The sequence below is a fragment of the Buteo buteo genome, chromosome 2, assembly GCF_964188355.1.
Source record: "Buteo buteo chromosome 2, bButBut1.hap1.1, whole genome shotgun sequence".
NCBI classification, from domain to species: domain Eukaryota; kingdom Metazoa; phylum Chordata; class Aves; order Accipitriformes; family Accipitridae; genus Buteo; species Buteo buteo.
In genome coordinates this window covers 40,083,217-40,105,928 of record NC_134172.1, presented here as the reverse complement: position 1 = coordinate 40,105,928, position 22,712 = coordinate 40,083,217, and the positions used below count along the sequence as shown (strand labels likewise).

Below are 22,712 nucleotides of genomic sequence, written 5' to 3'. Positions count from 1 at the left end.
TTTTGTACATTTCTCCATGTGTTCTCCTAAAGAACTGATAAAACAAATGATTCTCTAGATTCCCTCTGTTGATCAGGTATATTAGTTTCCTTTCATGGGAGTCCGGAGGAGACGAAAACTGCCTTCAGTAGCACTGCTTTGCAGTGCATTCCTACAGGCTGTTTCTCAAGATCATTCAGGACAACTTCCAAACTTTCCCTTGGCATATTTTGACCAATATCATGTTTCCACAGCACTGATTTATTCAGTAATGTATATGGCAGATGCCATATGGTTTGAATTATTTCAGGAGTTAGTGTCTTCTGAACAAGCAGGGATTTCCCACATACCTTTATGTTTCTCAACAGCAATGCATAAGGTAAGACTGAAGGATAGACTACTTTGATTAGCCCCTGATTTTTAAATGTTGACTTAGAATGGTGGTAGATAAGAGAAGGGATTCCTTTAACTACTGTCCGTGAAACACACCCTACATCAGCCTGCCCTGTGGGGCCCAGAGCATCTGTCGTCCCATTGCACTGGCACCTGCTTTCTGCGTATTCTGAGTTACATCACCTGTGGCATTGGCCATAGATGCCAGGCTGACAAAGTGTTTCTTGGACAGATAAAGAAATTTGGAAGTCCCTGAGGCATTCCACCATCCACAGTCATTGGTGTGATTTCCTTCCATAGCAAGTAGGTGAGATGCTGTAGCTGCCGCTTGTAAGAACTGTGTCAAGTGCAATGGAGTGAATGTATTGGAACTGTGTCGCGCTCAATGGACTGAGTGTATTGGAACCGAAGCTTTGTCTGAAGGTTAGCTCTGCATGGGAAATATTCATAAAGAGGATGTCTGGATATCCAATGTTAACAACAGAAACGGATTCTTTTTTTTCTGTTTGCCTCTTTAGGTCTCCAAAAGGTGATGTCCACAGTGAAGGATATGTCTTGGAGGTAGAGTGCTGTTCCTCTGTAAACCAACTTTCAGACAAAAAGGAGATACCTGATTTTATTAAGAAAGTGAGTAAAAAAAAAAAGGGGGGAAAAACCAAAACACAGTATGCTTTTATTTGCACAGTAATTACTGCTTCTAGTTGTGTCAGTCTGACAATAGGAATATGTGTACATTTTGTGCTGTTGAAACCCTGCGCTAGAATTTGGTGTTTTGTAATTTTAAGTATCTGAAGGGCAATTATACTTATTGAGAGAAACAAGTTTCATCATATTATTATGAAAAATGTGCCCTCTCACAGATGATACCAACTAAGTTACCACTGTAGAAGACAGTCATATAATGGTATAAATGTTTTAAGTTGAAACAATACATGTAATTTCCATTTTTTTGTCAGAATACCCTGTTGGATAGTACTGTAGCTAAAAGGCTGGAATCCCCCAGATTATTTAAGTTTTGTTTCAGTATCACATGATGTTAGCAGTTAGAGAAGGTACTGGTAATCTAAATCCCTTTGTCATCCAGAATAGTGTTGCTTTCAGTAAACTTCTGTATATACTGGGGAATTTGAAGAGACCCCTGCAATTCTTTATGTGTTGACTTCTTTTTAAAATTATTTTGATGCTACAATATTCCGCCAGACTGGAAATTATGAGGTTATGTCCATTGTAGTGAAGACAGATTTATTGTACATGTTTCAAATTTTGCAGCTTCTGTTATGTCCTATTGCATGTTGTAAAAACTAGCATTAAATACTATATTTACTTAGCCGCATGGTGTAAGAATAGTTTGAGTAGGCATACTCCCCTAGCTTTAATCCATATTGCAGTGGTAATAGTTAAGAAAATTTTGTAGAACAAATTTCAGCACAGGCTGTATGAGCTTGATCAGGACTCAGCTTGACAGGCTACACTCATATTCAGTCTCCTTTTTGCTATGAATTGTAAAAACTGGATTAAAAATAATGCAGCTATGACTATCTGATCATCGTCATCATATTCAGAGATATATAGATTTTGATATCAGAACAAACTGAAGTTTTCTGAGCGCTTAATAATATTAAAAAGTTTGAGTCCAAATTTTTCTTTAGATTTTATTGTGCTATTGCACTACTATTCTGATGCTATCTTGGATTATTTCAATATATTCACACTTAGGCAAAACTGGTGTAGTTATTGTGTATCAGTTTCAACATGTTTGATTTTGTTCTTCAGTTCTTTGAGTCAGAGTAGAAATATAGGCTTATCTGTCACAACTGGTAGCAAAATTTTACATCATTGCAACAGAAAATATCTTTGCATTTGTAACTTCAGAAAGAGTATGGCTAACATGAAAACAAAATGACAATCCAGGAGTCATTTCCATAAATATCCAATTCTGAGACTCTTTAGAATGCTTTTCTAGACATGGAAATGTTTCTGTTGGTAGAAGCCATTTGATTATGGGGTTATGAAGATGCCTTTTGAAAGATAATAATTTAAATTTTAATAGCTAAAATGTATATTTACTGTTTCTCTGTAGGCTGAGTATGTCGCTCATCCTCAGATGTTATTTGATGTAGAGGAATTTGAAGTTCTTTGAAGCTGTTGCTGTCAAATGTGTGCTGTGTCATTGTCTATATCTGATTAAACACATTGTGAAAGTCTCAACACTTTTATGTAAATCTAGCTCAGGAAACAGGACTTGTTTGGGAGTAGGAATTAATAGTCATATTAACTAATTTGTCTGAGCAACAAAAATGTCCACTGCTTTTAAGGGCATATAAAACAGATGTTTACAGACAAAATAAATGAAAAATAAAGGATATTCTTCAAAGAAAGTAATAACAAAAAGCATTAGAGACGGCAATTGCTTACTTTCAAAAAAACCCCAACCCTATAATTCTTCTCAAACTGTGGAATACAATTGAAGTTAATAGTGTGTTGTAATTGAACAGGCAAATCCTTGATCACAGAGGTTTTCATAGCAGAGGCTTGTAGCACAGGTTTACCATCTTACTGCATTGCAAATTACTATATTAAAAAAAAAGATACCAAATAGAGTAGACATACTTTCAAAACAAAATAACAAGTCAAAATTTTATCCAACTTTGAATTTACTAGAAAAAATTCCTCTACCCTAAGAAAATTTCATTAATTTTATTATGCACTGCTGAGCAAGCATTGTTTACATGGAGTTTGAAGAAGGATGCAACTTTAGTAACTTCTTTTCTCAATTGACTTCTTGTGGCATACATTTTCAATGCAATATTGAATATTAACTGCTTGCTCCTGGCAAACAGAAAACAATTTTGCAATGGCATACAGCATAGATAATATCTTTTTTCTTCTTCTGTAACGCCATATAAATGTTTAAGAGTAATGAAGTAGAAATAAGGATGTTATTTCACCTGGAGAATGCTTCTGGCTCGCTGAAACAAAGTGCCTCAGTACAATGTTGACTATAAAACATTTAAGAAATGCCAAAGAAGACTCTCTGGTCAAACCTGTGTTCTGTTGCTGAGATCCTTCTGCACTTCAGGACTCTGTCCCAGTTCTCTCCTCTCTTCTGTACATTTTTGCCACTACTGCGGTTTCTGATCACAGTAAGAGCCATGGAAGACAGGAGACACTTAAGTATTGGGGACATGATATTGGATAGGATACACTCTTCCCGTACCTTAAAATCACCAAGTTCTGTTTGTTCTTTCGTATCAATGTGGATCTAGTGCGGCTCAATCTGTCCTAAAGAGCTCAAAGAGTCCCATGGTGTCTTTGTCATGTAATTCCTGGGCAATGAAAGAAGTAACTTAACTGTTGTGTATGTACTTTACTGCTGTATTGGTATTAGCACTCCTGTCTTTAACTCTCAGGCAAAACAGAGATTAAAGATTTGCTCACCTGCTTTTTAATGAGCAAAGCTAACTTCTGAACTTCTGATCACTGTGGCTCAGATCATTCTGAAGTTGTTGCAAGTCAAGAGATGTTACTTCTAAGATACTGTGTTTTGTAACACTTTGACTTGTGTCTCATGTAAAATAGGGTAGCCTTTAATTACTTCCTTCCTTGCTCGTTATTTCTGTGTATCCTGTTACCGTTTTTTTCATCTGAGAGTGTTCTCCTGAATCTACTGAGACAAGTAAGGGAAGGAGAAGCTAGGCTGACATCCCAAGAAAAGAGTTGTTTTGGATACGCAGTCATATATGAATGCCAAATATGTTTCTCATGACCTTTGTTTTCCACATCAGAGTTACACGCTCTAGAAGAACTGTAACAGGCAGAAGGTTTTACTCCTATGTTCACATCTTTGCAGTGCTCGTAAAAGATCAGGAAATGGAGGATAATTTCTGTACCATTTCTTCCCAGTTCTGACTTTTTAAAATTTAGGAAGCACATCTTTGTATCCTTGGTTGCCTGCTTAATCATGTCCTGTCAGAAGGAAATTCTTGCATGCTAAGTTTTTTTCAGTTTGACCCCATTGCAAGTTTCATATTTCTTGTCCCTGCTGACTGATTATCCTTCCCTGGGGAAGCATAATAAGCATGGAAAAGTGTGGTTTAAAAATGCTGCGGCTTAACTGAAATCCAAATGCAGGCCTCTTCCTTTTGTGTTTTTGACTAGACAAGGACCCCTCCCTGCTGGTCTGTCCTTACTTGACTCAGAAATTAGTCTGATTTCTTCCAACATACCTAAGGCCATACAGATGAATAATTGGGTTTGCATTTTCAGAAGTGGACCAGTCAGCTTGGAACACGACTGCCGTCTTGAAACACCTATGTAATGCTTATCTTGCGATGAAATCTGATGTGTGAGACAATGTTTGTCAAGTCTGCTTATTCCCTCTGTTCGTAGTCTTGGTGAAGTTCAGTAAGCATACAAATGCCATTGCCAGCACTAGCTCAAAAGCTGCCAGTAACATGTCACTGCCTTAGGTGGTCCTCTGAACAACTTTGGTAGTCCAGAGTACCCTAGAAATAATCTTGACTCTTGCAGATGTAGTGACTTTGCCCATAACTTTGTTGATATTTATTTTCTAGTAATAGCATTGCTGGGCCAAGGAAATGATGGTACCTCTCAGACTTAAGTGAGCGGGACCCCAGGGAGCAATACACCAACAAAACACATTGCAAAGACACTGCCACCCACGTACTTGTTCTAGAGTTGGCATGTGAAACAGTGACCACCAGTTCTCACTGGTACAAAAGCAAGTTGTGTAGGGAATTGGACTATTTTGAAAGAAAGGCCATACAATACTAACACTTGCATGAAGAACTCACATCCTACATTGCTGAAAGGATCTACCATATTTGAGCCCTTTTGCCAGTTTTGTGGAATATATGGTATCAACTGCTATTTACTGGAATTTTTCTAAATGTCTTTTAAAAAAGAAAATGTTATCAGGAATAGAACTGGCATGAGGAATTAGTATGTTACAAGTGTTAGTTTATGCACTGGAAGGTAATACACATTACTACCAACTAGTTTAAACTGTAGTTGAACTTAGTGTATTCCTGAAAGGCAAGACATGTCCTGGAGGGGTTCAGTCCTCCTGCCTGTTATCTGCCCTAGCTCCTTTGGAGGGAGTGGCAGGCAGGAGACTGGCTGGACGGTTGGGTAAGGAACTGCTGCATGCCCACAGTGGATTTCTTGACTCTGTTGCTGCAGTCTACAAGGATCTCTTCTGTGAAGTCTCTTGATTGCTCTGTTGGTGCCAGGGTTCCTTAGATGGTTATTGTAATCCTAAGCATTACTCTTTACTTTAGATATGTTTTAGCTGGCCTGCTCGGAAATTTCCTGCAGGGTATACAGTCAGAGCAGGTAGCAGTAAAGGGTAGAAGAGGGGAAAAATTGAGTCTTTAATATTGCTCAGAGGTTTGTTCTTCAAATGACTAAGCAGTTCAAATTTACTTCTGTGGCTAGAAAATGACCCCTCTAGAGTACTGTTTATTACCTAGGATTACTTATGTAGATGTGATCTCAACCTCTTATAAAACCATTTCCATCCTTAAAACAAACCCCGAAAATCCCACCCCAAAACCTTCACCCTCCAGGGTATTTACAAAAGAACAATACAACATTTATTTCTTTAGCACATTGTAATGAAAACCGTTGCTGGGCACTTAGCTGACTGTTTTGTTTTCTGCATGTTTTCAGTGCAAACAGAGCCCCTATTTTATTTTTAAGTATTTGGATCTTAAAAGTAGATACAGTTGTGAAGCAGAAATTGAAACTCAACATCAATGCTTCAGCTGTTTGTGATCTGCTGTGATAATATTTATTAAAGTGCATTTTGTTAACATTTTGTAAGTGTATATAGAGCAAGAGATGGTAAAAAGAGCATATACTATGTTTTAAACAGCCTAGTGTGAAGGGAAACATCTGTTCCTGGTTAAGCTTCTTTCAACTTGTGTTCTTTTGACTAAGCCCTGTAAGAGTGGTGTTGATATATATCTTCCATGAACATTGCAAAACTATTTTCAGGACTCTCCCAGGAGCCTGGTTGTGCTTTTATAATCCTTTGCCCCCAGCAGCTTTCAGAGTCATCCTCTTGACCAAGATAAAAATAGATGTTATAAAGTATGTAGTTGATGTTTTTAATGATCCCAATTCTGTCTGGTGGGAAAAGTAACTTTTTTTTTAATAACAGTAAATACGATAATTTTTTATACTGTGCTAAAATAAAATATGGGCAAATTGTTCAAATTGTAATTTTGGCTACAAGTAACAGATGGCTTGATGAAACAATGTGATTTTAAAGAAACACTCTTCGGTTTATATAAAGATAAAAGAAAGTGTTACCTGCAAATTAAATGTAAAGTCTGTAAGTTTGAGACTGAATTCTTAATTATTAAAATATTCCTGTTGCCCTGAACCTTTTGGGTTTTTGTTTTCACTACTTAGGACAGAGATGGATTAATCCAGTGTCCCAGTTTTGAATCACATTAGTGCTAGTTGATCACAAAAAAGTGACTGTTTTCTGATGTTCTGCAAAGAACACTGAATTGTGTTGATCCAGCTAAAATGGTTGTTAGATACAACACTCAACCATCCATCTCTATAAATCTTTATTTTCCCCTTGCTTATGTTCACCCATTGGTGTAGGAGTTTCTCTCAGAAGATTCATGCACAAGACATGGTCTGCATTTTGAAAATGCCTCTTCTCTAGAGCAAGCACTTGGGACAGAGTTTCTACAGCCTTTTTTTTGACAGTGTATATCAAGTATTTGGGTTGAGTGAGCATAATGGGCTGCTCTGTAGCAGGTCTAAAACAATTTTTAGGGAATAAAATGATGTGGTTAAATTCAGGATTTCTTTTCAGAGTTTAGGGCAAGGATGGGAGGATGCAGTTACATTACATGGCTTTTGAGCAGGTACCACAGTCACTGAACCTGCGTGGCCTACGTCCAACGATGTTCACCCTTTACCAGCTCTGTGAAGGAACAGATGCTAAAATAATAATTTGAGCAGAATCATAGCACTCAAGACCACAGAGGATGAGACAGTGTGGTTTCAACCGTCATCTAGTGAGATATGCTGAAAGGAGCAAATGTTTAGTATGGTTATATTGTTCTCAGGAATGAATGTACAGCTAACACAAGCTGAAGAGGAATTTCAAGTTGTTACTCTCATCCCTGCCTTGGCTCCAGTAGCAGGAGACATACATCTTGCTGTAACTTAGTATCTGTTGGCAGCACTGTCTTAAGAGCCTATCTTCTGTTTTATTCAGCATAACACTTAAGTTGCAGTAGCTACTTGCTTCACTACATTTCTCCTTGTTCTGTTTGTAGCTTTCAGTTCCCTTTGGCAGAGGCTACTACCAATCAGCATGTTGTAAAACTGCAAAGCTTGCTTTCTTTTCCCTGTTCAGTACCTTGTTATGCTCTACCACAAATGCAACAAGAGCTTAAAGTGTCAAGTTAATGGTTCTGTTGAATGGGCTGTTTACTGCAAAGTTGGAAAGGCAGCATACATCTTATTTCTTCAAGAAACTGGTTAGTTTTTAGCTTTTAGGTTGGTTTTTGGACTCTATTATCTCCCCTTGGATCTGTCAACTTTGTTCTAATAGTCTTATCTAAAGTTCCCAAATGGTAAAATTCTGGTCAAGGTTTTCATTGGAAGTATCAATATAAACACTGTCAACAACACTGTTTAAAGGATGACTCTTTGGTTTGGGATTATGGTAACATTTTTCAAGGCATCCCTCCAGTGTTTTGTCCCTGATGACCTATTTTGATGTAACTGACAATGAAAATACTTGGTAATTTGAAAGCCTGAATGCAGACTGGGATTCGACTTTCTAAAAGCTATGTTTATGTTTAGTTATGTTTATATGAACATGAGCTATCTATCTCAGATTCAGAACTGGCGAGTGTAAACTGGAAAAGGTTAAAAATGCATGGGAAGCACAAGCTTAATTGACAGAGCATCCTAGTCAGAAAGGTTGCATGGTTTGGAAATCTGCAAGTAATGAAACAGAGTTTCAGAGTGACAGGATGGAGAAATGATTAGCAGTTGCTGCTTTGCTGTTGGATTAGTAGAATTATCTTTTTCTGTAACGTAGTATTAGAGAGGCAAAAACGCCAAAGTCACAAAAGTTTTGAGTTGCTTAGAAAGAACTAAACCCCTCCTTCAGAACAGTAGCTAACCTTAGTTGGGTTTAAAATTAGCAGTAAACTCTGGATGACTGTTGCTGTCTTCTCAGGAAGGAGCATGTGAGACCTACAGAAAGTATCAGAGGAAAATTAAAAGTCTGTCTTAATTTTAAACACCTGTTTTCAGAAATGAACAAATTAGAAGGGGGATGTGCAGTATTTGTGATGAAACATGTGCTACTAAATATTAATGAAGGAGGACATAGTTGGAAGAATGTAGTCTTGAACATCCTTTTCCAGTTCCAACTCCTGGCATGCAGTACATAGCATTCTCCTCAAACCACAAGATCATGTTCTTTGCATGAAGATCCCTGGTGCTATGTCTGTTGTCCAAGGAGATTTGCTTGAATCCTAAAAAGAAGGTAGAAGAATACAGTGATCTTGTTTCTGGTGCACATCATGAGATCTAATGCCTCTAACATTTTTTTAAAAACAACCAAATAAACAGACAGACAGACAAGCATTTCTTTTATTGGCTAAGACAGTTTATGCTTGGTTTAAATAGATAGCTCTGAGCAAAATTAACCAGCTATTGTTTCAAAGGCCATCTGTTTGGCCATCAGTAGGATTAAGTAGCAGTCTTTCCCTTAGTTCACTGCAGAGCTAACTAAATGCATCTGACCATTGGAAAATCAGTTTATTGCTCCTAGAGAATGTTGTCCTTTCTCCAAGCACATTTTTGCTATGTGTGCTCTTCGTAAATCGTTTCTGTTGTCTGTTTTTATATTCGCAGCAGTCCCCTTTACTGTGTTGCTATGACATTCTTTCAGTACATTGTTATATCATGAGCCATATAGCAAACCTGTTAATGAAATGTTCAGTCCTAATGCCTAGGTTTTGAAGGTGTTTTTTTCTAGATCATCAGGAAGTGTAAGCCTTAAGACCATTTAGGACTGCTATAAACTGGAGTGCCCTGATGACATTAGTAAAACTGCTTTTCCTCTGGATGCATCCCAAAAATGTCCAGCTCCTGGTCTATAAGAGTTAAGACAAATTACTAACACTTGTCTTATTAAATCATTTGTTTGAAAATCCTTATCCAAGAGAGAGATCCTCTTTATTAAATTGCTGTGCATTATTTCCCACGTTTATTGATGTGAGTGGAATACTATCCTCAGCTTGTGGGAAGTGTTTGATTTGCTGTGTGCCATCCCATGGGAGAAATATACAGAATCTCCCTGTAAGCAGTTACTGAAGCTGACAAAAATATATGATTCTGTTCAGCATGGGATCTATATCCCTGAGCTTCTGTATTTATAAGTACTACCATCATGCTCGCTATGAATAGGAGATTATTACAGAGCTGATAATGCAACAAGAAGTGCAGAATCACAAACAATATGTGGACTGTACAATGAACTTGCCAAGTGTCTTTATTCTAAGTAGATTTGAAAAGAAAACCTGTATGTGGCTGTTCAAAATGAGCTTTCAACCTAGAATCTCTGCACTTCTTTCATGGCTGTGGGGCCTGTAGTTTAAAAACAAGGAGTTTCCAGAAAAGAGGATTTCATTGTTCAGCCATACTGTTGCCAGGTGTGGTTTTACAGATCTTTAAATTAGACTGTCAGCCATTTCCTAATTAGGTAGGGAGCCTTCAAGAGAACCAGAAATATTTAAAAAGATGGGACATAAATTTGCTACATCAACATAATGTTTAGTGACACTGCTTTGTGCTGCTGCTGGTTCCTTTTTTCCAACTGCAGTATAAAAATAGCGGTTGGTTGGTTCTGAAATAAACAATAACACTTCACAAATGATAAGAATATTAAGTGCCCCAGCTAAAATTCAATTAAGGTAGTGACATTGGGGCTGGACATGGTGCTTGTTCCTATTTCTGCTAGAGTTAGTGGGAGACTTGATATTTATTTCACAGATAGCAAAGGCTAAATCTGTCATTTTTTCCCCTAAGGGAAAATGCCAGGTTTCTAATCAGGCAAATTATAGGAATGACATGAAGTTCTTTAACTGCCTTGGCCCTCTGTACACATGAAATTTCAGCCCTTCTTTAAGCAGGTTCTGTTTTTAAACTGGTGTAAATCCAATTTGTTGCAAGCCAGTTATAAATGCACTTGGATGTACCCACTTGGGGGGTTATCCAGATTGAAAGAAATGAGTTAAGTTCTGCTTCTGTTGTTGAACAATAACGTCTTCTGTGATGAAGACCTGTTCTTGTATTTGTGGTTAATATCATCCAAGCAGCACGTTATGAGGCAATAAAAATGTTTCTGTTCCTAGCTGGGAAAAGAACCAAAGAATTTTTTTTTAATTTTAAATTTTGTTGGAATTTCCCTTTTAAAAATTCCCTAAGATGTAAAGAGGAAGTATGTAGCATATTTAAAATACAAAAAAGATCAGTAAAACAACTGAAATTATTATGGATCACCTAATGTAAGGGCATTTTTAATCTAGCTTTTTTTCTGATGTGGTAAGTGGTGGAGATACAGTTGTTCTGCTTTTTATGCTTTTTCCTCTCATTTAGTCATACAACGTAGTATGACAAGGACCTTTGTTAGTACTCTAAACTGACACATAAAGACAAGTAATTGTAGTATTTATCTGATCTGGAATATGTTCTGGGTGACCCTGTCAGAGTAGCATCATGCTCTTCCTATTCAGTTCAGCTTTACCCCTGCTTTCTCCCAGGTGTTGCCCTCTTACTGATTCCCAATACCGCATCTGCTAAGATATTTTCCCAAAAGACTGGAACAGACGCATCCATCTGTGTGTACCAGCGCAGGATGCCTTGAAGGGTCCAAAAACCACAGGTGGCTGGTAGAAACAGCCCTTCTGTCCTGTGTAGCTCCTGGGCACAACCTGTCCAGGTACCAAGGTTTGGGCTTGTTTAAGTCTGGGTTTTTCTTATTATAATTCAAATATTCAATATTTCAAATACAGCAAACAGGAAATGTGAATGTATATTGGATGGCATAATTCATTCTGGATGTGAAGGCAACTAAAATTTTCTACTATTTAAGCCTTTGTTTTGTAGTTTGAAGATGTTCATACTTTATTTATGATGAGAGCTAGCCTCTTCATGGTTTTGTGAAAAGTTGGAAGGAAAGACTTGTTTGTGTCTGCTGATATATCACTTCACCGTTCTGCAGCTTACATTGCACTGTTAATGTAACATTTCCTGCTAAATTGGCTTTATTGAAAATAATGAGATGCTTGGTTCTCCTTTATGTAATTGGGAAAATTTGAAATACAGGTTTAAATAAGATTTTTTATGCTGTATACTACCGATTAACTTGTTGGGAAAGGGCCTTGAAGATACAGCCTCTTTTTCCAGTCTTTCTGCTAAACTGTTAGGCTAACATGGCTTAGACTATCATTCAGTCCTTAGTTCCTCCTCTTTCCATTCTGAGAACAAGAGCCTCAGAACAAAAACCTCAGGAGCAGGTATTCCTTAGAACAAACACATTTTTTCTGAGTGAGCCAAGACTGTAAAACATAGCTACATTAGCTGTGAAACCTGTCCTCATCCAGATCACAGTGTGGGAGAGTCTGGTATAGATTGACAAGCAGTCTTTATTCACCAGGACCATGTATGTACTATCCTCAAACTCTTTAACAGTTGCATACTAGTTAAATTTCTATAATTAGCTGCCCTGCAACCTACTAAACAAATATAGTGGTGTGTCTGTAGATTAGTGATAAGAGATGAACTGAATTTGTAACTCTGTCATTGACTGTATAAAAAAATATTTGTAAAGTTAAAACAGGGGGTCAGGATCATTAAGCATATTATGAATGCATCTATCATTGACATTCACTTAAACCTTTCTGAGCAAGCTAATTACATGCTAACTTTCTTTGTAGAGAGATACGCATTTGATCAGGTTGTTGTCCTCTTTAGCAATGATCTTTAGTTAAGTCAGCATCCCATGTTTGCCAGGCTAAACACCTGTGAAGACCATTGCTTTGTTTCCTGGAGACCTCTGTTTAAGTTCCTGTGATCACAAAATCAAGAGTTAATTTAACATGGAAAATATAATAGTGGTTTGAAAGAGGAAGTTCTTGTTGTTGATCAGGTATCATCTGTAGGTTTGTGTGTTCAGAACAGTAACACGTTACCAGGAAGTAGATGATTCATTTAAAGAAAAATAAGTTCTGGGTAGGAAAGATGCAGAAGTGAGCTTCCTCTTAAATTGAGGAAAAAAAAGCCTGAACTGTTTCATGTAAGTTCATACTAAATTGAGCCTCGGAGAATTATTAAGACACTTTAACTCTCTGGAATTACATGTTATGCAGAGAAAGTGAAATTATTTCTCCATTCTCAAGGAATTTCGTTTTGAAATATTTATGTGTGTTTAGAGTTTATATTATATGAAGAGTATACATTCTTTCAGTGGGTGATTTTGATAAATGAATCAGCAGACACTCGTATGTTTTCACAGAAGTCTGGCTCTCACTGCAGCTTCTCCTGGGTTTGAGGGGTGTGAGGCTGGTGACTCAAATGGATGGTGCATCTGTAGTGCTGAGTCTGCCTAAAAGAGATTTCTCTTTCTGATTCGTCTCAAACCTTCCTTAGTTAATTCTGGCTTTATCTAATTGTCATTAATACTAGCCCAATGCTTTTTTCTTACAAACTTTTGTGATTTGATTCCTTCATTTTCCTCCTTTACCTAAAGTGTAAAGGATTAATAATAGTGCCCCTTAGTTTCCATTTTTCTTCTTCTTAGCTCATCTCACAATGCCTTTGTCTATTCCAAGTTCTGTACCTTCCCAAAAGTGATGTATTAAAATAGCTTTTTTGTTGTGTGAAAGTTTGCCATTTGTATCTCAATCCAAAATAAGACAAACAACTGTTGTTATAATGGTGCATATAACAGAGAATTAATAACCTTTTCCTTGCATAAGTATCATAATCACACATGTAATACAGCAGAAGATGTAATACTAAGTCCCTGGATTCATAAGGTTGATACTATAAGTTTTTGTGAGTAATACCACTTCTGGTAATTTAGCATAAATGAACTTTTCAAACAGATACTTTATCCCTTGTGAAGAAATATGTAAGCATTTTTTCTCTCTCTTTTTTTCCCTTTTTTCTTTTTTTCTGCACTTTCACATTATTTCAGACAATTTAGGGAACTTGCCATCCTGCTTCTCTAGAATGTAGCTTTTTATGTAAATGTAACATGGCAATTTCTCGCGGTAGTGGACAAAAGTAGCAAAATGACATGCTAGCTGCCTTGAAGGGTGTTATTTTCTGCATTTCTATTTAGCTAAGACAGCTTGACAGTTAAAAATCTAATCTTCTTCGACTTGTAGATTCAAGATGCTGCAAGTCAAGGCTTGAAATTTGTTGGAATTATACCTCAGTACCAGTCCCAAAAGAACTGTCTTGTCAACGCCTCCCTGACACCCACCAGTAACAACTCTGTGCAATCAAGAGATAATAAAAATGTTTCAAATTACCCTGAGGATCATGCTTCACTGGATGGCGAAAAAATAGATGGCATTAATGGATGTAATACTCCAGCACCGAGTGAAGAAAGTGCTGACCAATGTGCCACATCCAGGGAGGGCTGGAGAGGTGAAGGACAGGCTACTGAAGAGCTGAACCTCAAGTCTGCAAAGGGAAATGAAGAACAGTTTCAACGTGCGAACCCAAGTGTAAGAGAAGCAGCAGACAAACCAAATGGACTTGCAGAGAATGAAACACCAGCACAATGCTTAAAACCACTTACTGGCAGTAAGTATTGTAGTGACCTCTCATACATAAAACCCAAGTTAAAATTGCCTCAATTATGTTCCCAGCTTCTTTGAGGGGTGGGGATGCAGGGAGGACCTTACCACTGTAATAGTGCAGAAAAGGTGCACCAAATGAGCCACTTAACCTGATTTCAACATGGTTACACAGTTCACAATGACTGAGCTAAGTCAGATGTCAAATGAAGAGATGATATAAGCGGGTGCAATTTTATTATGGCCCATTTGTATGCCTGAGTGTAAAGACTTATTTTTGTCTGCTGTTCAGCTGAATTGGTTCTTTTCTGTATTTGTTGTGATACCCTGAGAGCTCTTGATCTTTGTATCCATTTTGTCCATTTGAATAAAAAGCCCTGCTAATCTGCCTGACAAGGTTTTGCAGCAATAGAAGGAATAAGTCACAAAGCCTTATCACAGTTAGCCCCTTTGTAGCAGGTGAACAGATAGCTGAAATTAAACCACATCAGGAACAGCAAGAGTATGCGTGATCTGGACTCTGAAGTCTCCTAGTATCCTATAGTCAGGCTGGGGTCAATGGTACAGTCAGAATTGTAATTACTGGAAAGCAGCAGTTATTTTGTTAATGCTCAGGTCCTCTTGGTAATGATGCTCCTAATAATTTTCCTTCCAATTCTCATATTTTTTAAGATTATTCTTCAGATGCCAATTTTCTTTCTTTCATTTCTTTGACATATTTCTCCTCAGGTGTGCTTTCCACTTTTAAATGTCATTTTATGCCATCATAAAACACAAGTCTCAGATGAGGTCTCAAAATACCCTCCTTAAGGTGTTTGTTGCTCAGAGGTTACTTCAGTAGTAGGAATTGTAATTCAAAATAGGATGTAGACCAGAGTAATTTAGAAAAGGAAAAATCATCAGAAAAAAATATTCTTGCCCCATTTCCAGTTTAAACCTCAAAATATTTTTCTTTCCTATATTTGCTTAAATCCTAGAAAACAGTGTTTACACTCATTTTTCTTACCACTTGGCTTACTTTCCTTACAAGCTACAAATCTATGTAAGGAAATTCCATCTCCATTCCTTTCACCTGGTACTGTCCTTGACTTTAATTTATCCTTATTCTTTGTCTTGCATAGATTCAGTCAAACAATCCTACCCCTTTGGGGATTTTGTATGTAGGACTGAAAATGACTTTGCATTGTACCCTCTTTGGACTATTGTCTTGGTTTCCATTGCATTTTGGTGTAATTAGCTTTTTGCCATCAGATTTGGATCACACTCTAGCAACCTTTCACCATACTTTCTTCAGTTTTTGTTGGGCAAAGAGGCAGCCAGATTTGGTCAAAGCATAGCTATTATTTGAATAATTTGTTCTGGTTTACACTAGAATCTTATGCCTTATAAAACCTCTCAGTTTTGCAGCTCTAGATTAGTTATCTCCAAGTCTAATCAGACCAGTTCTTTCTCTTTTCATATACACTGTCTTTAAGAGAGTTAACCTAGCAAGTTTTATCATCTTTTTCATGCTATTCTTCTCCATACTGAACAGTGGAAATCTTTTGCTACAAGTAACCATGTTCTTGGTATTTCTGTGTAATGTGAAGCTGATCACCTCCAATCTTCCCAACTTCCATCTGTAACACCCCAGGATTTTATTACAGCTGCTGATTTGCCAGATAAGAGGTTTTTAGTTTCCTTATTTATCTTTTGTTCTCTGAATGCTTTTTGGCTTTTTTTATTTCTTACAGTTTTTTTTAATGGGTGAGTTATGCAAATACTTTCCAAGACTGAAGGTCTGAGAAGGCAGTTTTATGTGACAGTTCACCTATAGTAGGATTTTTCCCAAATCTATTGTCTGTACAACATTGCTGATTTCTTTATTACTCTTGTATGAATTTTTGTTATTACAGCACTCCTTTTTCCTCCTACGGAAAATGTATTTCAGTCTTTGGCACCAGTTCTCCATCCTTCCTTGGAACATGAAGACAGAAAGCATCAGGTGGTTTGGTTTTTTTTTTTCAGTTAGCCTACTTATTCCATAGGAAGGTACCACTCTTGAACTCCTTGTTACTTACACAAAACTTCAGGAAAAAAATATGTTCTTACTGTTTGTGGAATCTTAATTTTGTTCTTTATTTTAGGTTTTATACTATTCAAGTGTTATTTTTATGCTTCTTCATTTTTTTTCTGAATATTTTGTAGTGCTCATTCCCCTTCCCTTTTATTAAAGGGCTCTTCAAAGCAGTGTTGAAAATTATTTGCATGTGAACAAGGCACAGGTATTCCAATGGTGCATCCAAAAGTGCTGTGTTACCTAGAACCAAACTGAAGGTATCTTTGTCCATGCTTGAGTGGTCAGGATTGCTCATGAAAACTGTTATCAACGGTGACTTGAACAGTGGTTAGGAATGGTGTACTATACACTCAATAATGGTGACAAACCAAGTCAACCACTGAAAGACTCCCACACACTTTAAATGCATGTTGTCAACAGACCAGTGTCAAATCCAAATTATCATCTCCCTATGGTTTTCCAGTTCCATGATTTGCTATTGTTAATTAATATAATGTCATCATATACACCAAAAAGATGTCAGTTTCTAACATGAGTCTATTTTGGGGGTCAGAATCAAAATGATCATAGAAGTTTTCTGTGTATGCTCTTCTGAGTTAGGATTATCATACTTCTTTCTAAACAAGTGGTAAACAACAAGAGGATTCAGGGTAAGAGTTTATTCCTTTCTACTCTATTTGAATCATGGTTCATGTCTTGAGATCATTAGGTCTCTTTTTCATGTTTGGTTTTATCATGAGCTTCCTGCTCTCCAAGTGCTGCCAGTCTGTCTCTGAGCATCTCCCTTCTAATATTTTTTTCAATTTACACACTACTTCTTGCTCAGTGACGTTTGTTAGAGAGCAACCTTAACATTTCTCGTGACATCTCCTTCTTTACTTTAATACTTGAGATTGGTATATAATAACTTGGAATCAAGAGGAGCTTATTGAATGAATGAATTTCATATAATGTCTTTACCTTTTATATTAATTTATTTGGGGAGAATTTTTGGCATTTGGAGGTCAATAGAAATTTTACTATTGATTTCCATGTCCATTAATAAGTAAAGTATTAATGTCCAAACATTTTTTATTGGTAATTCTATTGATGGTTGTACCCTTCTGAGAATTTGGAATGTCTATCTGCACTTAAACTTGCTTCCAATTTTAGGGCTGTGAAAGCTCAGCTTTGCTGTCAACAATTACTTTCTTGTGATGGTAAGCCTACATTAACTGCTCCTATGATATAGTAGAGGAGATATGGAGCAGAGTCTAGAAAATGTTCTCATTTGTAAGACCCTTCACAATTCCACTTTTAAAATTCATGTACTGTTGTGTTAATGTCTCACCTTGGCTCAGACCCAGAGTAAATCAACTAACCAGCTAGCATAGTCTCTACAGTAATGCTTCCTTGCATTTTCTTCAGATGAGACTACTACTTGGCTGGTTCTATGCCATTGTATTATCAAAACCAAGTTATTTAATACTTTAGTTTAATGGCCATGATCTATGGAATGCAGTTTCTCCTAAATTTGCAGTCAGATTTTGTATTTGCACTGTCCTCAGTGTCACAGTTCTTTTAACAATTCATTCAGTAGAAAAATAAAGGTACTCTGTGCATTAATTTTTAGTGATTTTTTGACTACTACAGTACTTAAAGCAGTTTGTGGAGCACGTTTTCCTATCATAGTTTACACTGTTAACTCCAGTAAGGGGGTTGTCCATTAGTACTCAGGTATTACTGTCCTTAAATGTTTTATTATTAACAGGGAATCCACAATTAGTAACAAATACCATAACAGCAATCAGAATATTGTATTGGGTTTTGGGACCCTACTGTGTTGGACACTGCAGAAATGTATTAAAGAGATAACCACATCCCAAAGTGTATTTTGCAGTTGCACAATGAAATCAGTCAAGGGCAAACAGTGGTTTATACATTGTTTTAGCTGAAATTTCATGAAATGGTTGTTGCATTACTCCATTTTTTTACTTTTTGGTAGAAGCAGAGATCTTCGCTCTCTTCAACAAGCCAAAAACCCCACAAAGATGCAGTCAGTATTATACAGTGACTATCCCTATGAGGATCTCCAGGAATGGGCAGACTGTCAGCAGCTTAGAAGCAAATTGGCTGGAGCACATGACAGATCACTTCAGGAAAGGAGGCTCATTGGTAAATGCCATCTTCGGCCTTGGAATGGTAAATGGTATGGAAATTACAGAAAGCATTATGCTGTGATTATTTTCCTTTCTCCTCTAGTAGAGGTCATTATCTTCGAAGAGAAGACATTTGGGAAGTGCTTTAATATACGCTTGGGGCAGATTTGGTTTAGATCAGCCTATTTCAGTGAAATGGAATGAAAGCACAGGAAATATTTTGGCATTTGAATAAGGAAAACAGATTATGTGTTGTATTTTATAAACATACTAGAGATGATCCTGAAATTGCAGAAATATACAGAGTTAATAAACAGTACCAAGTAAAATGAATTAAACTATTAAGATTGTAAAGCAGATGACATAAATGGAGGAGTGGCTTTTTTCTTAGCTGTCCAGACACAAACCGCGTCTGGGTCTAATTGCAGATCAGTGTAATGATCCTCTAGTTTCATCTGGCCAACATGTAGTCAGTTACTCCCAGTTCTTGCAGAGTCCCTTTCCACCTTGATGGCACAATGTTGTACAAAATGGTCTTCTATGTTTGTTCTATCCTAGCTAGTGTGTTCATACAAATGCTGGATAAACATTGGTCTTAAATTGAGAAGAATAAAACCCAGATTTTTGCATGTTGTGAAAATGTGGCACTGATAATAACTGTAGCCAGCCGTGGCCACCATGGCTTTGAAGACAAGCCTGCTGCACAAGTAAAGGCTTTGGTGCATAGTAGGGGTCTGAGAGACATAACCAAGAGATTATGAGAACAATCCAAGGGAAGTACTTGAACATAAAAATGTTGAAGTTACAGCCAGATTAATTTTACTGGAAAATTATGTGACTAGTATACTTTATGGTTAAAGTGCTTATGGCTGAATCTTTCACCTAATTTTGGTTTGTTTTGCATTCTTCAAAAGGAATGCGGTAACCCATAGATTGGGCACTGCTACTGAGATTAGTGGGTTTGTGCCTCAAAATTATAGGGGAACTGCTTCCAGAGCATCTTCTTCCCATTTTGCTGCTGTTCAGAGTTCCAGGACCCATGATAAAACACAGTAATATGAGTTGGTTCTGGTAAAAGTCAATCAGGAAATTAACAGGCAATCCTAATTTTTCATTTTGCAAGAAAGTAGCAAAAAAGGAAGGTCTAAAGTTCAGCTGATGGAATGCTTTCACACAACTTCCTGGAAAGCTTTGTAATTGCTAGTTAACTTTCTTAAAAACAAATGGTCATTTACTTTATGTGTATAAATTGGAATTCATAGAGGCAAACCTAACTGGCTCTATCAGGCTCAGTGTTTTCTTTAATAAAAACTACTTATCAGTGCACTATAAAATGCTTTAAACCCAGCATTTTTTCTGTTATTTAAACTTCTAAAGTTCATTTACATAACAGAGGCCTGGGGGAAGTTCATGTACTTGAATACCAGAGTGAGGAGTACTGGATAACTGCCTGCAGACATAGATAAAGTAGGTTTGAATGATGACATTAAAGTTTCAATGCAAAGAGGACAACAAATTATGTGAAAGTGGACAGATTCAGGATTAAGTTAGATTAGAGATTGAAGATGAACAGTTAATAAACATTTTTATTAACATTTTACAGTTACAGGAAGAACATGTTTAGAAGTCAAAAGCACAGAGTTAAAGTTTCTAGAAGTATATTAATTAGAACAGTTACATTAAAACACTATGAACATGCCCATGCTATTAGAAGAACATTTGCTAAGAACATCTGTAAGTTGCTATCAGTTGCAGTTAAGTGTTTATGATTTAGATCCTAAAATTTTCCTATGCTGCAGAGAAATGGAACAGCTTTTTCACTCATATGCCAGCCAGTATGAAACAACCCAGGGTAGGGAGGAGGGAGGAAAGAGGGCGGCGGAGGGCTTCTCAGCTCTTTACTTTTTTCTAGCCTTTTATGGCAGCCTGTCCAGCTCTTCATAGCTGGTCTCCTTATTCACTGATTAATCCTCTTCCAAATTAAGGTAATATTAGCATACTTTCTTTAATTGGTTATATCACATTTCTTTGTTCTGGGGGCTGTTTTTCTCTTTTGCTTAAAGTACGAATTCATTATTTTGCTTATTAGACTTAAAAGCAGGGTCATTATCATCTTCTTTTCCCCCTTGTCCTTGGAATGCCCAATGAAGTGAAGATTTCCAGATTGTCAGTAGTCATAAATCTGTTCCTTCCTTCTGCCAACAGTTTAATAATTAGTCTTTAAAAGAGTTTTAGAGTTCACTGATAACAATTGTTTCTTTTTGCTTTTTTTGTACCAGATAATTATAAACAGAAATATAACACAATTGCAAATTACCATATGTACACCACGCAGCGTTACACCATATATTAAATGTATTCAGATTTTGCTAGTAAGTTAGAAACAGCAGCTTGCTTGGTCCTTAAATGTTCTCATGTTGACAAACAACAGTTATGTGAATTTGGAGTTCGGTTACTTGCTGGTGTTTTTCATCCAACTCATGTCATTGCTAATTGTGCCTGTAGTCCCAGGTGTAAACTGATCCTGCCTAGTGATCTCAAGTGATCATAAGACTTCACCCTTGCCCTCTTCTAGTGAGAAGTGGAGCCTGTAGCAGCAAGCTACAGATTAATACCATTGCAAATGGGAAGGATGTAACAGGTGGGGTCTCCTCCTTTCCTATAACAGCAAGTCTCCAATCAGCAGTGTGAGAAGGTGAGAGTGAGAAGGGAGGAAGAGTCAAAGCTAAGATTATATTCTGATGCCTTAAAAGAGTAATCACAAGCCTGCTGTCTTTAGCTGTTTTGAACTGCAGGTCTTTAAATGCCTGGCATTCTTGTATTTGTTTCACCATTCTGTCTGTGGATTTCCTGCCTTTCAAACTTAGAAAAAGCCAGCCAACCAACCAGAAAACATTGGCAATACTTAAAGACAAGGCAAATGAAACAAAATGTGAGTTGCTTGGAGGAGGAAAGTAGGCAGGTTTTTAGAGGGTCAGATTGATTGTGTTGTATTCACACTGCCTTCGACAAAGAGAAACCAGATTTGGCCAATTACAGTCACCTTATCCACTGCATTGGCTGGGATTTTTATCATCCATATGGAATTATTTTCTCTGTGTGTACTGAAGGTGAAAAGAGTCAGGAGGAGGGAGGAATATAAATATGAAGCAAAGGCCAAAATTCAAGTCACATGCCACATAAAGCCACAGATGGCTAGTTTTCCTCATTGAGAGCAACAGCAGCCTAAAGGTTAGTTTCCTAGATAAGGGGCATTTGTAGTTCAAAGACAATGAGGGGAAGATTGTTGCCCACTAGGAAAGCTGTCATGGTGAAGTTAGAAATCTTTTCCAATATACTTCTTGTAAATCAGAAGCAAGAACATCAAAATAGCTTTTTGTCAACTGAGCTACATCAAATATTTATACAACCCTGTGAAAATAGCTTTTTGTGCACAGTAGGATACCTTAATAAAAAATGCACTGGTAATGGAACATTTTCAGAGAAAGGATAGTGATTGTAACCTTTACGCTTAGAGCCTTTTCTTTAAGAAAGAGTGAAGTTATGTCAGTTCAAGAGTAGAGATTGGGAAATGATACCACAAACAGCAAAGTCAAAATGGTTTGTTTTATTGGCATTCCTTACTGCCCTATTGCAAATGAACTAACATTTGGAATTATTAAAGACCTTTTTAATGTAGACTAAGTTCCAGGAGCTAAATCTTATTAAACAAGAGATTACCAAAAGAGAATACAACTGCATCAGAATCAGGAAATACCTTGCATAAGAAACAGTGGCAACTGGAAAGACCAGCTCACCATCTAAAGCTTTAGATGGCTGATATTTGTAGACAAGTTAAGTAAGATTCAGCTGAAAAAATGTAGGAAAGACCAATTCACCATCTAAAGCTTTAGATGGCTGATATTTGTAGACAAGTTAAGTAAGATTCAGCTGAAAAAATGTAGGCATCTGCCCTGCAGGTATCTGCATATGAGTTATCACTGAAAAGTGCCATTATGATCAATGGAGATCTAGGCCTAGACCAATATGGTCAGTAGGATTTGTGTTGTGATCCACCTCATCCTACATCAGATATGTAAAAGATTCAGATAGACTGGCGTGGGTGATTTAGTGACAGCAGAACTAAGTAAGACTGAGATACTCAGTGCCTCCTTTGCCTTAGTCTTCACTGACACAGTCTTCCAGGCCTCTGAACTTAGAGGTTCAATGAGGTGCAGGACTAGCAGCAGTGGGTGACGATCAAGACAGGGATTGCTTCAGTTC

General features: G+C 37.2%; 1 protein-coding gene across 3 annotated transcripts in view; it reads left to right on the top strand.

The window, feature by feature from the left end:
* Positions 1-22,712, top strand: part of RFTN1 (raftlin, lipid raft linker 1) — a 96,562-nt gene that overhangs the window by 50,652 nt on the left and 23,198 nt on the right. For all 3 annotated transcript variants that reach the window (XM_075051863.1, XM_075051870.1, XM_075051878.1), the window contains exons 4-6: positions 891-999; positions 13,836-14,259; positions 18,296-18,499. In XM_075051863.1, coding sequence (XP_074907964.1) covers positions 891-999; positions 13,836-14,259; positions 18,296-18,499 — 737 coding nt within the window. The remainder of the gene's footprint in view (positions 1-890; positions 1,000-13,835; positions 14,260-18,295; positions 18,500-22,712) is intronic.